This window comes from Neovison vison, chromosome 12 (assembly GCF_020171115.1).
Source record: "Neovison vison isolate M4711 chromosome 12, ASM_NN_V1, whole genome shotgun sequence".
NCBI lineage: Eukaryota > Metazoa > Chordata > Mammalia > Carnivora > Mustelidae > Neogale > Neogale vison.
Genome location: NC_058102.1, coordinates 88,263,713 through 88,276,343, shown reverse-complemented (window position 1 = coordinate 88,276,343; position 12,631 = coordinate 88,263,713). Strand labels below are relative to the sequence as shown.

General features: G+C 47.6%; 1 protein-coding gene across 1 annotated transcript; it reads left to right on the top strand.

Annotated features, from left to right (window-relative positions):
- Nucleotides 1-3,992: 3,992 nt before the first annotated feature.
- KRT84 (keratin 84) lies at nt 3,993-12,105 on the top strand. Its single transcript, XM_044228918.1, has 9 exons — nt 3,993-4,529; nt 5,719-5,927; nt 6,545-6,605; nt 8,052-8,147; nt 9,026-9,190; nt 9,356-9,481; nt 9,598-9,818; nt 10,284-10,315; nt 11,768-12,105. Exons 1-9 carry the CDS (start codon nt 3,993-3,995, stop codon nt 12,103-12,105), a joined length of 1,785 nt encoding a protein of 594 aa, XP_044084853.1.
- Nucleotides 12,106-12,631: the final 526 nt, after the last annotated feature.

Here is a 12,631-nt window from a genome sequence, read left to right as displayed (position 1 = left end):
GCGAAATGATGCCTCAGAACTAGAAACTGCTGATGGTGAGAGTTCATCCCAGAACGGGAGTTATGCTTGACTGGTCCCGACTGCCCCACCTGGTCAGTCAGGCCCCAGGGAAGCAGGGACTTGGGACAGCCCCAGAGCCGCTGGTTGCTGATGAAAGCACCGCTGGGGTGTGGGAGGAGGCGGGTGCTGAACAGGAACCCAGCCACCCGCCTAGAAGGGAAGGGAGGCTTGTGCAAAAGAGAAGGGAGGGGCGGGAGGGTGGGGGGAATGGATGGCCGTAGCCGCAACATCTGCCACAGCTGCACCCCAGACACTTTCACACTTATCCCTATGATACTGTGAAGGAGAAGCCGGTGTCAGTCCATCTTACTGATATGGAAACTGAGGCTGAGACAGGTTAAAGGACATCCCCAGGTCACCAGTACCCATGGAGGGGGCATGCTTGCTACCTCCCACTGTTCAGAATGGCCGCACAGTGATAATAAAAAGCAGACTGACTTTCAGTCAGTCGTATTATCATTTTAAGTTCTCGGCAGACAAGCACCCGGAACGGAGCCCTGTCCCCACCCTGCCCCTGGTGCACCACCGTCCAAGGTCACTCTGCTAGCAGGTGGCAAAACTGGGACTGAACCCAGGTCCATCTGACTCAAGGGCAATGTCAAGTCTCTGTCGTTGCCCTGGCACCCTCGGTGTTCTGGATGCCTCTCCTTCCCCTTTCATCTCCCCAAGGATCTGCCAGTCACCTTCCCAGTCTCCTGGATCCCCTTGACTGGCCCTTTTTTTCCAAACAGCCAGACTCACTGCACAAGAGGCCAGTCTTGAAGGGCAAACTGTGCCGACTTCCTTGTGAGCACTAGCATCTTCGAGGCCATGCCTGTCCATTTTGGAGCCTGGAGTCTCCTCTTCGTGACCTATCTCCAAAAGCAAATGCTCGAATTCCTCTTCTTCTCACTTCCTGCTCCTTTCTCCCCCCCTTTTCTCCTGCTTTGCATCTATGATGTGTATCCATGCATTCTACAGAACAAGCTAGCATTCCCTCCACATGTCCTGCTCTACCAAGCACTGGGGGCACAGAGAACAAAAGACACAAAGTGTCTGCACCCTGGAGCTCATATCCCAGCCTGGCAAGCAAGCAAATCCATGCAGGAAAAGACCACTAATGGTGACAACTACTAGGGGAGAAGGGAGAGGGAGGACATGGGGCAGGGAGATTTAAATAGGGGATGACCTATAAGCGAAGACCTGGAAGAATTGAGGGACCCGGTCATGCAGCTATTTGAGGAAAACAAGTTTCTGGCAGAGAAAAGAGCAAGTGGGAAAGTGTCTGAGGCAGGAGTTTTCCTGCTTATTTGACAGACAACCAGGAGGTTAGGGTGACTGGAGCCTGTTAGGATGGATAGAGGGAAATAAGGTTAGTGAATGTGGGAGAGCAGGCTGTGGAGGGTCCTGGATGCCACTTACTCTGAGTGGGATGGGAAACCATAAGAGCCTAGAAATGACATGATGGAACATGTTGTTAATGGATCACTCTGCACTGTTAAGAAAAGACTGAAGGGGAAAAGGGACACTGGCTAGAGGACACACCAATGGACCCTGTGAAAAGTGATGGGCTTGGGCAACATGGCAGTAGTGGGGTGGTAAAAGGAGTAGGAGCCCACATACATTCTGAAGGGGGGACTTGCCAATGGATTGAATGAATCCATTCAGTGAATTGAAAAAAAAAAAAAAAAAACAAAGGAACCAAGGATGACTCCTAGATTTTTGGCCTGAGCTACTATAGGGATAGTGAGTCTGGCAAGAGGAATGTATTTAGCTGGAACAATTAGGAAAACAGTTTCAGATACATGAAGGTTGAGATGCCTATTTGATACCCAAATAAAGATGTCGATTAAAATATACGTGTGGATAACAGAAGGTATGTTCACCAGCGTGCTATGCCTTGGCAGTCATCACTGTGGATAGACAGTATTTAAAGACATGAGATTGTGTGATGTCACCAAGGGAATGAGTGAAGATAAAGAAGTGAACAGGTACAAAGACTGGGCTCAAGGATGCTGCAGTGTGTAGAGGTTGGGGATACGAGGAGAAACTGGTTAAGAAAACCCAAAAGAAACGGTCAGTAATACGGCACGAAAATCAGGAGAGCATGGAGTCTGGAAACCAAAAGAAGAAAGCATTTCAAGGAAAGGGGAATGATTGACTATGTCAAACACTGCCGAGAAGTTGAGTGAGGGCTGAGGACAAACCACTGCAGTTATCAACGTGGAGATCACCAGCGATCTTCACAAGAAGGATTCTCTCATTGTTACTTTTCTGCTCTCTTTAGTCATACACCTGATAGCTGGGTCTCTGGAAAATAGCTGTAAACTAGGAACAGAGGGAAACATCCTCAATTAAATAAAGAACATCACCAAAGAACCCACAACTAACATCCTACTTAATGGTGAAAAACTTGAAGCTTTCCCACTAAAATTAAAAATAAGGCCAAGAATTTCGCTCTCCCCACTGTTTTTAACATCATCCTGGAAGTCCTAGCTAATGCAGTAAGACAAAAGGAAATAAACGCTGTAGAGACTGGAAAGGAGGAAAAGAGTAAATACCCAAGCCTGATAGCTTAGGTGAAAAGCACACACCCCCCTCCTTCCAAGTAGAATCCAAGCCTCCCAAAGGATGCCAAGCATCTAGTCAAGTTCAAGTTCCACCAGGCACAGGAAAAGTAGGATGAACCATGTCATGGACTAGAATAGAAAAGGCAAACACCTGTCTTGGGGTCCTGAAGTATCTGCCATATGGATAACAATGATAATATCCAGTTGCTTAGAACTTTTCCTTTTCTATCCAGATGCTTATTGCTTTGTCTCTCATCCAAGTATTAACCAGGCCCAATCTTGCTTAGCTCCCAAGATAGATGCATTCAGGGTAGTATGGCCATAGACCAGATACTCATTGCTTTGTGTCTCTCTATCCTAATCAAGGATTCATCAGTAATGGAAGAAACCTGCACAAAAGCCTATAGATCAGCCTTGATGTGTGTTTTGGGGATTCAAAACCATGTGGTTAACTTTCCACACAGGTACATGATCAAACCATTGGCATGCTTTGGCCTCATATTACACCCCGGAAGTATTGACCAGAGGAAGTCCTTAAGATAACTCTTCCTCTAGCATAGAGACTGTATTCTTATCTCTGTACCCTCAGCACCAACCACACTGCCTGGGACAAAGCAGGCAACTGATAATTGTTGAATGAAGTAATGAATTCATGAGTTAATCTCTTCTGAGTGTCTCAAATCAAATATGTGTCTATACTAACCCAAATGAACTTTACCAAAGATTCGACTTTTAGGTAACAGCCAAACCAGAGCACGGAAGACAGATAAGACAGTACAGAAGAAGGTTTTTGGACTACTTAATCCATCTACAGAGATGCAATAAACCGTATTCTTGCTATATCATTTCTTATTCAGAGCTGTGCAGAACCTGACCCTTCTGCATATGCCCCTCATGCCACCATCTGTTTAGGGGATTATAGCTGTATGGAATCACCTCTTTTGAGTCTTTAGCTAGAGGTGTTACGTTCCTAACTTTCTGGTGGTTAGCCACACTTGTAGTGAAAAAGTCCATTGGATTTATGACCAAAGCAAATTTATGTCCCCATAATGGCAATTGTGGTGGACTTGTGGGAAAAAATAGGACCATAATGTTTATGTGTTTATGTGTTTTTAATGTTTATAGGTTTGATGTTATAGCCCTGATCCTGAGGAGAATAGGTGTGTCTGAGATTAGCTCATTATTAACAAAGTTACAGGCATGAAGAGTTTCTAACTACCCAAGCTCATAAATGCATCCAAATGGATCTTCTGCGTTTTTATGGGGCCAATCCTCAGATCCCCAGACACATAAAAGGGGGAAAGGGATCCACTAGCCTCAGAGGGACTCTCAGCTCCAGCTCGCCCCACTCTGCAATCCCTGCTCTTCATCCAGGAAACCATCATGTCTTGCCGCTCCTACCGAGTCAGCTCTGGGTGCCGCATGGGCAACTTCAGCTCTTGTTCTGCAGTGAGCCCCCAGAACCTGAACCGCTTTCGGGCCAGCTCTGTCTCCTGCAGGAGTGGGCCCAGCTTCCAGGGCCTTGGCAGCTTTGGTAGCCGGAGCGTCATCACTTTTGGATCGTGCTCACCCCGGATAGCAGCTGTGGGCCCTCGTCCCATCCGCTGTGGAGTTGGCTTTGGTGCTGGCAGTGGGATGGGCTTTGGCTTCAGTGATGGGAGCGGTGCTGGTCTGGGCTTTGGGTCCAGCAGTTGTGTTGGTCTGGGATTTGGAGCCGGCAGTGGTCTTGGCTATGGCTTTGGCTACAGAGTTGGAGGATTTGGCGTCCCAGCAGCCCCATCTATCACAGCAGTGACTGTTAACCAGAGCCTGCTGACCCCCCTCAACCTGGAGATTGATCCCAATGCCCAGAGGGTGAAGAAGGATGAGAAGGAGCAAATCAAGACCCTCAACAACAAATTTGCCTCCTTCATTGACAAGGTACCTATGACAGCTCAATCTGTGGGTCTGGGTGAGAGCTAAAATGCATTGCGGTGTCCTCTCCTTTAAGAAGAAACATCCCAGGCCTGAGGCATTAGCCTTGGCCCACATCCTTCAGTAGGATTTTTGGGTCACTCTGCTGCAAAACAAGGACAATCCTGAGGAAATGCTGCAGGGTGGGATAGACAAAGACAGTGCTTGTGTCTTCTGGAGGAAAGAGGAACATCCAGCCAAATATAAGGGCATCTGGATAAACTAAGACCTGGCACCTAGTCACTTAGAAAAGTCTCCCAAACAGGCTAGAAACATTAGGACTTTGGGCAGATGTTGACTACGTGTTTAAAGGGCTTTATCCTTTGAGATCTTCCTGCTCTTTTTGAGATTGTCATAGTCTCTCAAACTGGGTAACCACATCTGTTCAGGCTCAGGAATGTAGAGAATGGAACTGAGAAAATTTTGCACAAAAGAAAGAATGTATACTCCTTACATGGAGTGCCCAGATTCAGCTGAGTTGCCTAGATTGAGGAAAATAGTAGGAAAGCACCATGGGAATTCATCTTCAGACTGATGAGAGAAATAGTGATGTGGAAATGATATCCCACAAACCATGTCTCCATGGAGCAGGAATCCTCTATATCTGAGAATGGAAACTCACCTCTGTGAGCTTTAGGCGCCTCATTTCTGAAATGAGGGGGCGGAGCTAATGATCCAAGTTCTCCTTCAGCTCTACAATTCTCAGCTGATGGAGTATCGGGTGGTGGATATGACTTATGACCTGAGAATTCCCACCTCCTAATACCTTATCTCCCACCCCAAAATACTTTACTCTGCTCCTCATTCCCTGTGAGGGACAGCCAATTAGTTTTTAGATATAGGCAAATCCCAGCTCAGGTAAAATCAAATTTTCCAGCTTCCCAGTGGGCTGGCTTACACCTTTCTAGGAGGGTAGAGGGGAAATTGTACTGGAATGTTTTGGTTTTTAAAAGCTTCTGCAGTTGAGCCTGGCTGAACATGAGGAGGGCCTAGTCTTCCAGCTTCTATTGAGTTAGAGGATAAATAAAAGTCAACAGACAAGAGGACAATGTCAACCTGAGGCTGAGAGTCATCTCTGGCCACCTGAAGAAATTGTTGACATGTAAGTGACCTGTCAAGCTCTTCAGGTATCATTTCTTTGCCCCTGTGGATTTAGGTGCGGTTCTTGGAACAGCAGAATAAGCTCCTAGAAACCAAGTGGAACTTTCTCCAAGAGCAGAAATGTGCCCAGAGCAACCTGGAGCCCCTCTTTGAGAATTATATCACCAACCTGCGGAGGCAGCTGGACCTAGCAAACAATGACCGGGCCCGGTTTGAAGCTGAGAGGAACCACATGCAGGATGTCCTTGAGGGTTTCAAGAAGAAGTAAGTGACCTCTGGACTGCATAGACCAAGGATAGGCAGGATTTGGTCCCCAAAGCTGCTGCTATGTTCAAATAATAGCAGCTGGTTGGAACAGGATTGAATGCTGGTTTCAATACTTAGCTTAGAGATAGGAGGAGGAGCAATGATATGTAGGGGAGGAGGAGGTGGTGGAGACCCTCTGTGGGTCCTGAGTAAATAGAAGTCTTGGAATTGAGCATGTGTTGTCCCTACTCTTGTCTGTGGGAAAGGGCAGTGAACTGTAGAAACAGCCCTCGGTTCTGAGAATAGTGTACAGACTCAGCAGTGAGTTGGGTCCTACTTTCTCTATGTTCAAGTGAAATGACTCCAAGTCTTTTCTAGCAGAGGAGCATAGCAATGGTCCATGTTTTCAGACCCCAAATCTAATTTGAGAAAGTAAAAGGGATTTGGAAAAACTTAGGGCCACTGACTCATAAAACATCTTAAAGTAGAGGCAAAGTAGATGAGAATATGTAGGTGACAATAGGGACCCATGCTCCTGGATGTAGCAGAGATATCTTAAGAGGCTCACTGGAGAGTTGGGAGTAACTGCCTGCCAGTTCAGGTGAGAACTCACCCTTTCAATCCTTTTCATCCAGGTATGAAGAGGAGGTGGGATTCCGGGCCAGTGCTGAGAATGAGTTTGTGGCTCTGAAGAAGGTAAGGGAGAGCAACAGGTCCAAGCAAGCTTCTCCTCCAGACAAAAATAATGTTACCAAGACAAAACCCAACCCCGCACCCCCCACCTGAAACTGCCCAGGCAGCCCCATGGATTCTGGGGCCACTCAATAGAGTGGAACCTCTAAGGTCATAGCAGGTTCCTTCTGGAGTTCTGATTATTTAGGATTGGGTCTTCACCAGAGCAGAGCTCTGAAGAGATGACTTTTTAAGAGTCTCAGGTTTTTTTTTTATTAATTTCTTTTCAGTGTAACAGAATTCATTGTTTATGCACCACACCCAGTGCTCCATGTCTTATGTGCCCTCCATAATATCCACCACCTGGATCCCCCAACCTCCCACCCCCCACCCCTTCAAAACCCTCAGATTGTTTTTCAGAGTCTATAGTCTCTCATGGTTCATCTCCCCTTCCAATTTCCCTCAACTCCCTTCTCCTCTCCATCTCCCTATGTCCTCCATGTTATTTGTTATGCTCCATAAATAAGTGAAACCATATGATACTTGACTCTCTCTGCTTGACTTATTTCACTCAGCATCATCTCTTCCAGTCCTGTCCATGTTGCTACACAAGTTGGGTATTCATCCTTTCTGATGGAGGCATAATACTCCATAGTGTATATGGACCACATCTTCCTTATCCATTCGTCCGTTGAAGGTCATCTTGGTTCTTTCCACAGTTTGGTGACCGTCGCCATTGCTGCTATAAACATTGGGGTACAGATGGCCCTTCTTTTCACTCCATCTGTATCTTTGGGGTAAATACCCAGTAGTGCAATTGCAGGGTCATAGGGAAGCTCTATTTTTAATTTCTTAAGGAATCTCCACACTGTTCTCCAAAGTGGCTGCACTAACTTGCATTCCCACCAACAGTGTAAGAGTGTTCCCCTTTCTCCACATCCTCTCCAACACATGTTGTTTCCTGTCTTGCTAATTTTGGCCATTCTAACTGGTGTAAGGCGGTATCTCAATGTGGTTTTAATTTAAATCTCCCTGATGGCTAGTGATGATGAACATTTTTTCAGGAGTCTCAGATTTTAAAAGGGTGGAGATCTTAGATTATCCATATTATCCTTGCTTATAAATAGGCATTTAAAAATGTCCTGTACCCCTGGGGATAAAAATATATTATATGTTTATAAAAAATAAAAAAAATTTTTTAAGTAAATAAAATTTTTTAAAAAATAAAAATAAATAAAAAATAAAAATGAAAGTGAAAAAAAAAGGTCTAGGAGCCCCCAGAAGAGTTTTCATGTTGTAGTAGGAAGAAGAACAAACATTACTAAAGTGCATTCCAAGGACACTCCTACTTATCCCAAAGCCTGGCCTGGCCCTGTGGGGATTAGCCTGATCTTTCTACCCACCTCCAGACCCTGCCAAGTTTAAACAGAGCACAAGTAATGACCATTTTCACTTCTCTCTTTTATACAGGATGTGGATACAGCTTTCTTAAATAAGTCTGATCTAGAAACCAATGTGGATACCCTAACTCAGGAAATTGACTTTCTGAAAACTCTATACATGGCGGTAAGCATTCACCCCTCTGAGACAAACAAGGAGATCAGTACTTGGCCTGGACTCTGGGGGGCTTCGTCTGGACTAGCATAATTTCTAACATTTAGTATTGTACATCTTCTTCCCATTCCAATCTACTACCCTCTATTTGATGTATCTACAAATAGAGAAAGGAAGGTAAGCATGCAGGCTTCTCAGCAGGTCTATGAATAAACTCCTTAGAGCTATGATCCAACTCCTCGTTGACCAATCCAAAGAGAGGTCTAAGAGGTCACTTCCTCTCTACCAATCAGAAGACTCTGGAAAACTGATTTGATAGTAGATGTAAGAAAAACTGTGTTTGACCTAATTAGCTAAGTGAACTAGTTATCTTTTGCTTGGTAAGTGGTCTGTTTGGTCTGGTACAGAGCCAGCCAGAGCTAATGTCTGGCTTATAGCAGAAAGGCATCAGAAAGTTCCATCTGGAGCCCCTGGTTCTATTAAGGACTTGAGACAGAGAAATTCCTAGACCAACATGTTCTAGAATATTATCAACTCTCAATGATCCACGACCAGCACAGTCACTTTGTGGATAAGCCAAGGAAAATTTCAACCCTAGCATGGTTCTCATTCTCCTCTGCCAAGTTCCTAGGCCCCACATATTCACCTATGCAAATAAGGAGTTAAAGGCATGTCTTCGAGTATATAACAAGGGTTTCAATTCACACTGAAATGGTTCTTGGTTCATGTCTTTTTCTCTGTCCTCGGTTTGGATGGGCAGCTCCATCACTTTGCTCTGAACAAATAAGCAATGCTCTCTGCTCCTGAAGACGCTCCTGGGGCCTCTCTGGCACAGTCCTGGCCACTGATGGGACTCTGAGCCCAACTGTCTTGCTCATCCTCCAATACAGGAAATCCAGTTGCTGCAGTCACACATCTCAGAGACATCAGTCATCGTGAAGATGGACAACAGCCGGGACCTGAATGTTGATGGTATCATCGATGAAATCAAAGCCCAATATGAAGAGGTTGCCAGGCGCAGTCGGGCTGATGCTGAGGCCTGGTATCAGACCAAGGTGGGAAGAGGTTTGGGGGGCTAAGGAAGGGGTATAGGCAGCTCTAGAGTAAGACTCTTATATGACAGAGGAGACCCAGTGGAAGTTGAAGGCCACTAAGTCAGTTGGGTCTGTGGTCTTCACTCAAACTTTGGACCCTCCTAACTCTCCCTCTCCCTCCCACAGTATGAGGAGATGCGGGTGACAGCTGGACAACACTGTGACAACCTGCGCAACACACGGAATGAAATCAATGAGCTGACCCGTCTGATCCAGAGACTGAAGGCAGAGATCGAGCACGCCAAAGCTCAGGTAGGCAAAGGAGAGGAGAGAAAGCCCCAGCGGGAAGAGAGGTGGCTGTGTTTCTAGCCCCAACCAGGGATCCCCAGTCCCTGCCAAAGCCCACCTGCATGCCACCCTTCCTGCAGAGAGCCAAACTGGAGGCTGCAGTGGCCGAGGCAGAGCAGCAGGGCGAGGCGGCCCTCAATGATGCCAAGTGTAAGCTGGCGGATCTAGAGGGTGCCCTGCAGCAGGCCAAGCAGGACATGGCCCGGCAGCTGCGCGAGTACCAGGAGCTCATGAACATCAAGCTGGCCCTGGACATCGAGATCGCCACCTACAGGCGACTGCTGGAGGGCGAGGAGATCCGGTGAGAGCTCTCAGTGCAGCCAGAGGGAGTGAAGTCAGATGTGGGCATCAAGGATAACTAAATTGGGGAGGGGCCAGATGAAGAACTGCCAGATTGAGCCATCTCTAGAGATAGTAGTACCTTCTCTGCAAACATTACTCAGGTTGCCCTTCCCAGGGAATCAGAAGATGGTTCTATATTTTTGCCTCCAAAATACAAGTTTGTAGAGAGGCTGCACCAGAATCAAAGGATATTTTGCGTGATTGGTTGTCTGTTTAAAAACAATAATAAAACCACATTTCCTCCAATATTTTGATTTAATAGTTTGGGGGCAGAGTCTAGAAATATGTGTTTTTTCAAAGCTCCCAGGATGGCTTGTAAGCTAGGGGTAAGAACGAACAGTCCACTCTGCCAAGAAGTCCCTTCTTACCAGCTTTTCAGGGAATGACACTGCTTGTGATCTTACTTATTTCTTTCTCTCCCCAGAATCTGCGAAGGTGTTGGACCAGTAAACATATGTAAGAAACTTAATCTTTCTTCTCTTCACATTCCTCTCCTCGGGCTCTGTAAATTTCCTTTAAACTCGGGCTCGTGTTGGGATCAGGAGCCCATGCTGGGCTTGCTAGCCATGACAGTCAAGGGAGCAAGGACCATCTAGCCCCTGGTCTGGGAACATCCCTTAGCTGAGGTCTGAGATCTCCCCAGAGCCTTCATTCCCTAGAGAAAACAATCACAAAGGTTTATAGGGCAAAATAGAGGGGAGAGAGTTCCAGAAGAAAGTCAGACTTTTTCCTTTAAGTGGTCTTGTCCTTCAGGGACAAAGGCCAAAGAAGGAATGAAAAGACCTGTGCCGAGGAGTTACCCCCACACCCATGGCAGGGGATGGGACAAGGATGAGTAGAAGTCTCCCTTGCTGCTCCCTTGCTGCCAGGCAAAATATTATTTGTGCCCAAAGCATGCAGGAGATTATGCTGGGCACTGTGGGGCTTGGAGGGGGAGGTGGGGGAGCTAGGCACAAGGAAGGCAAGACCAGCCCCTGCTCTCTAGAATTAAAATCATCTTGAGGCGAGCCCTATTTATTGTCCACCTATCCCTTAAAGCCCTGAAGAGAGGAATAAGCATTAGCACCCCCCCCATTAAGCTTAGAGAAAATAGCTGGTTTACCAGAAGTCCCAAAGTTAGTCAGCAGCACAGTCAGAATTCAAACCCAGATATCTGGTCCTGAAGTACAAATCTACACAGATGCATGGTGCAGCTGAGAGATACATTGGGTGGGCCAGACAGTCAAAGCTACTCATCCTTGGAGGACCTGCCCTCTGGGAGGAGGAGGCAGCAGGGAGTGGTTTTCTGCATGAGATCAAGCTTGAGTGGAGGTCACAGATGGTAGAAAGGATTCTGGTAAGAGGAGAGGGAAGGACAGGGGGACCCTCCACAGACAGGGCTGGTCTAAGCAAGCTTTAGTGGGAGGGAGGTATGGAGGTATGTCCTGGGGTATGGAGGTATGTCCAGTGGGTACCAGAGGGCTACAGAACAGAGACATCAATGGGTCAGTAGAGAACTGGCAAGGGACTGCTTTTGGAGGGACAATATGGAGACCCCCAAGGAGCATGATATAATCGGGGAGAGAAGCCCCATGGCTTCATTGGGGCTACCACTCAGTTGGCTGGGTAACCCGGCTCACCGCCCAACCTGACCTCAGCCATATATAAATGACCGTCAAACGCTACCTGGGGAATTGGCCGAATTCTTCCATTTTCATCTGAATGTTTAACTTTAGTGGAGTCATGGCCTTTGAGTCACTCAGACAAGAGAAGGGAAAAGTGGGTGTTGTCTGTGTAGGCAATAGGAACCACTTCCCCTGGTGACACCAGTCCTGTCCCCTCCACCCCTGCTACCAGCAGTGAGCATGGAAGATTGGACCCCAGGTGTGGGCAGCCTGCCTCACTGACTGTTTCCTCTCCCTCCTGCAGCCGTGAGCAGCTCCCGGGGTGGTATAGTGTGCGGGCCTGAGCCCCTGGTCGCCAGCTCCACCCTCTCCCGCTGTGGAGTCACCTTCTCCGGCAGCAGTAGCATCCGGCCCAGCGGCACCTGCAGCTCCAGCCTGGGTGGGGCCCGGGTCATCAAAGCCAGTGGGGACCTGCTGAGTGCAGGCTCCCGGGGTGGCTCGGTGCTCATGGGCGAGGCCCCCAGCACTCCCTGCCCGCTGCCCACCGAGGGGAATTTCAGCAGCTGCAGTGGGGGCCGAAGTAGCCGCAGCTCCAGCGTCCGCTTCATGTCCACCACCACCTCCCATCGGACCAAGTACTGAGAGGCCAGCGTCAGTGAGCCACCGCCCAAGGAAGAGCCATCTCAGTGTCACCTGCTTCTGTCCCAGAGACGTCTAGACTCTGGGTCACAGGGGGGTCCAGCTACCACACCTGCCAGGAAGGCAACGCCACTCTCCCCAGGGATGGATCTGCCTGGCCCCTGTCCTCAGGGGGATTTTTTTTGCCACCTAAGTGCTCTGTCTGCAGCCCCAGTAGACTGACTTCTCCTTGACTCCACATTTCTGCTCCTTGGGTCACTCTTCACCATTCTTGAACAGCCTGAAGAAAGGTACATTCCATACAGTTACACAAATCAGTGCACCAGGGAGAAAAAGAATAGTTCAAAGCCAAAAATAATGTGCTTGGGCTCTATTGCCATCCATTGCTTTGGATTAATTTGGAGAATGGAGAGTTGACTGCCCACACTGCAGGTGTCTTTAGCCCCTGCCTTTTGCTTCCTTCTTCCTTTCCCTGACAGGAGAAGATTCTTTCCTTTTCTTCCTCACCCAAAAGGATCCACAGTCCTTG

Bases quoted from the DNA above. Each gene is read 5' to 3' on its own strand.
- KRT84 (XM_044228918.1), top strand. From the start codon at position 3,993: ATGTCTTGCCGCTCCTACCGAGTCAGCTCTGGGTGCCGCATGGGCAAC. The intron at 9,191-9,355 runs GTGGGAAGAGGT...TCCCTCCCACAG, and splicing joins AGGCCTGGTATCAGACCAAG to TATGAGGAGATGCGGGTGAC. The intron at 10,316-11,767 runs GTAAGAAACTTA...TCCCTCCTGCAG, and splicing joins TGTTGGACCAGTAAACATAT to CCGTGAGCAGCTCCCGGGGT.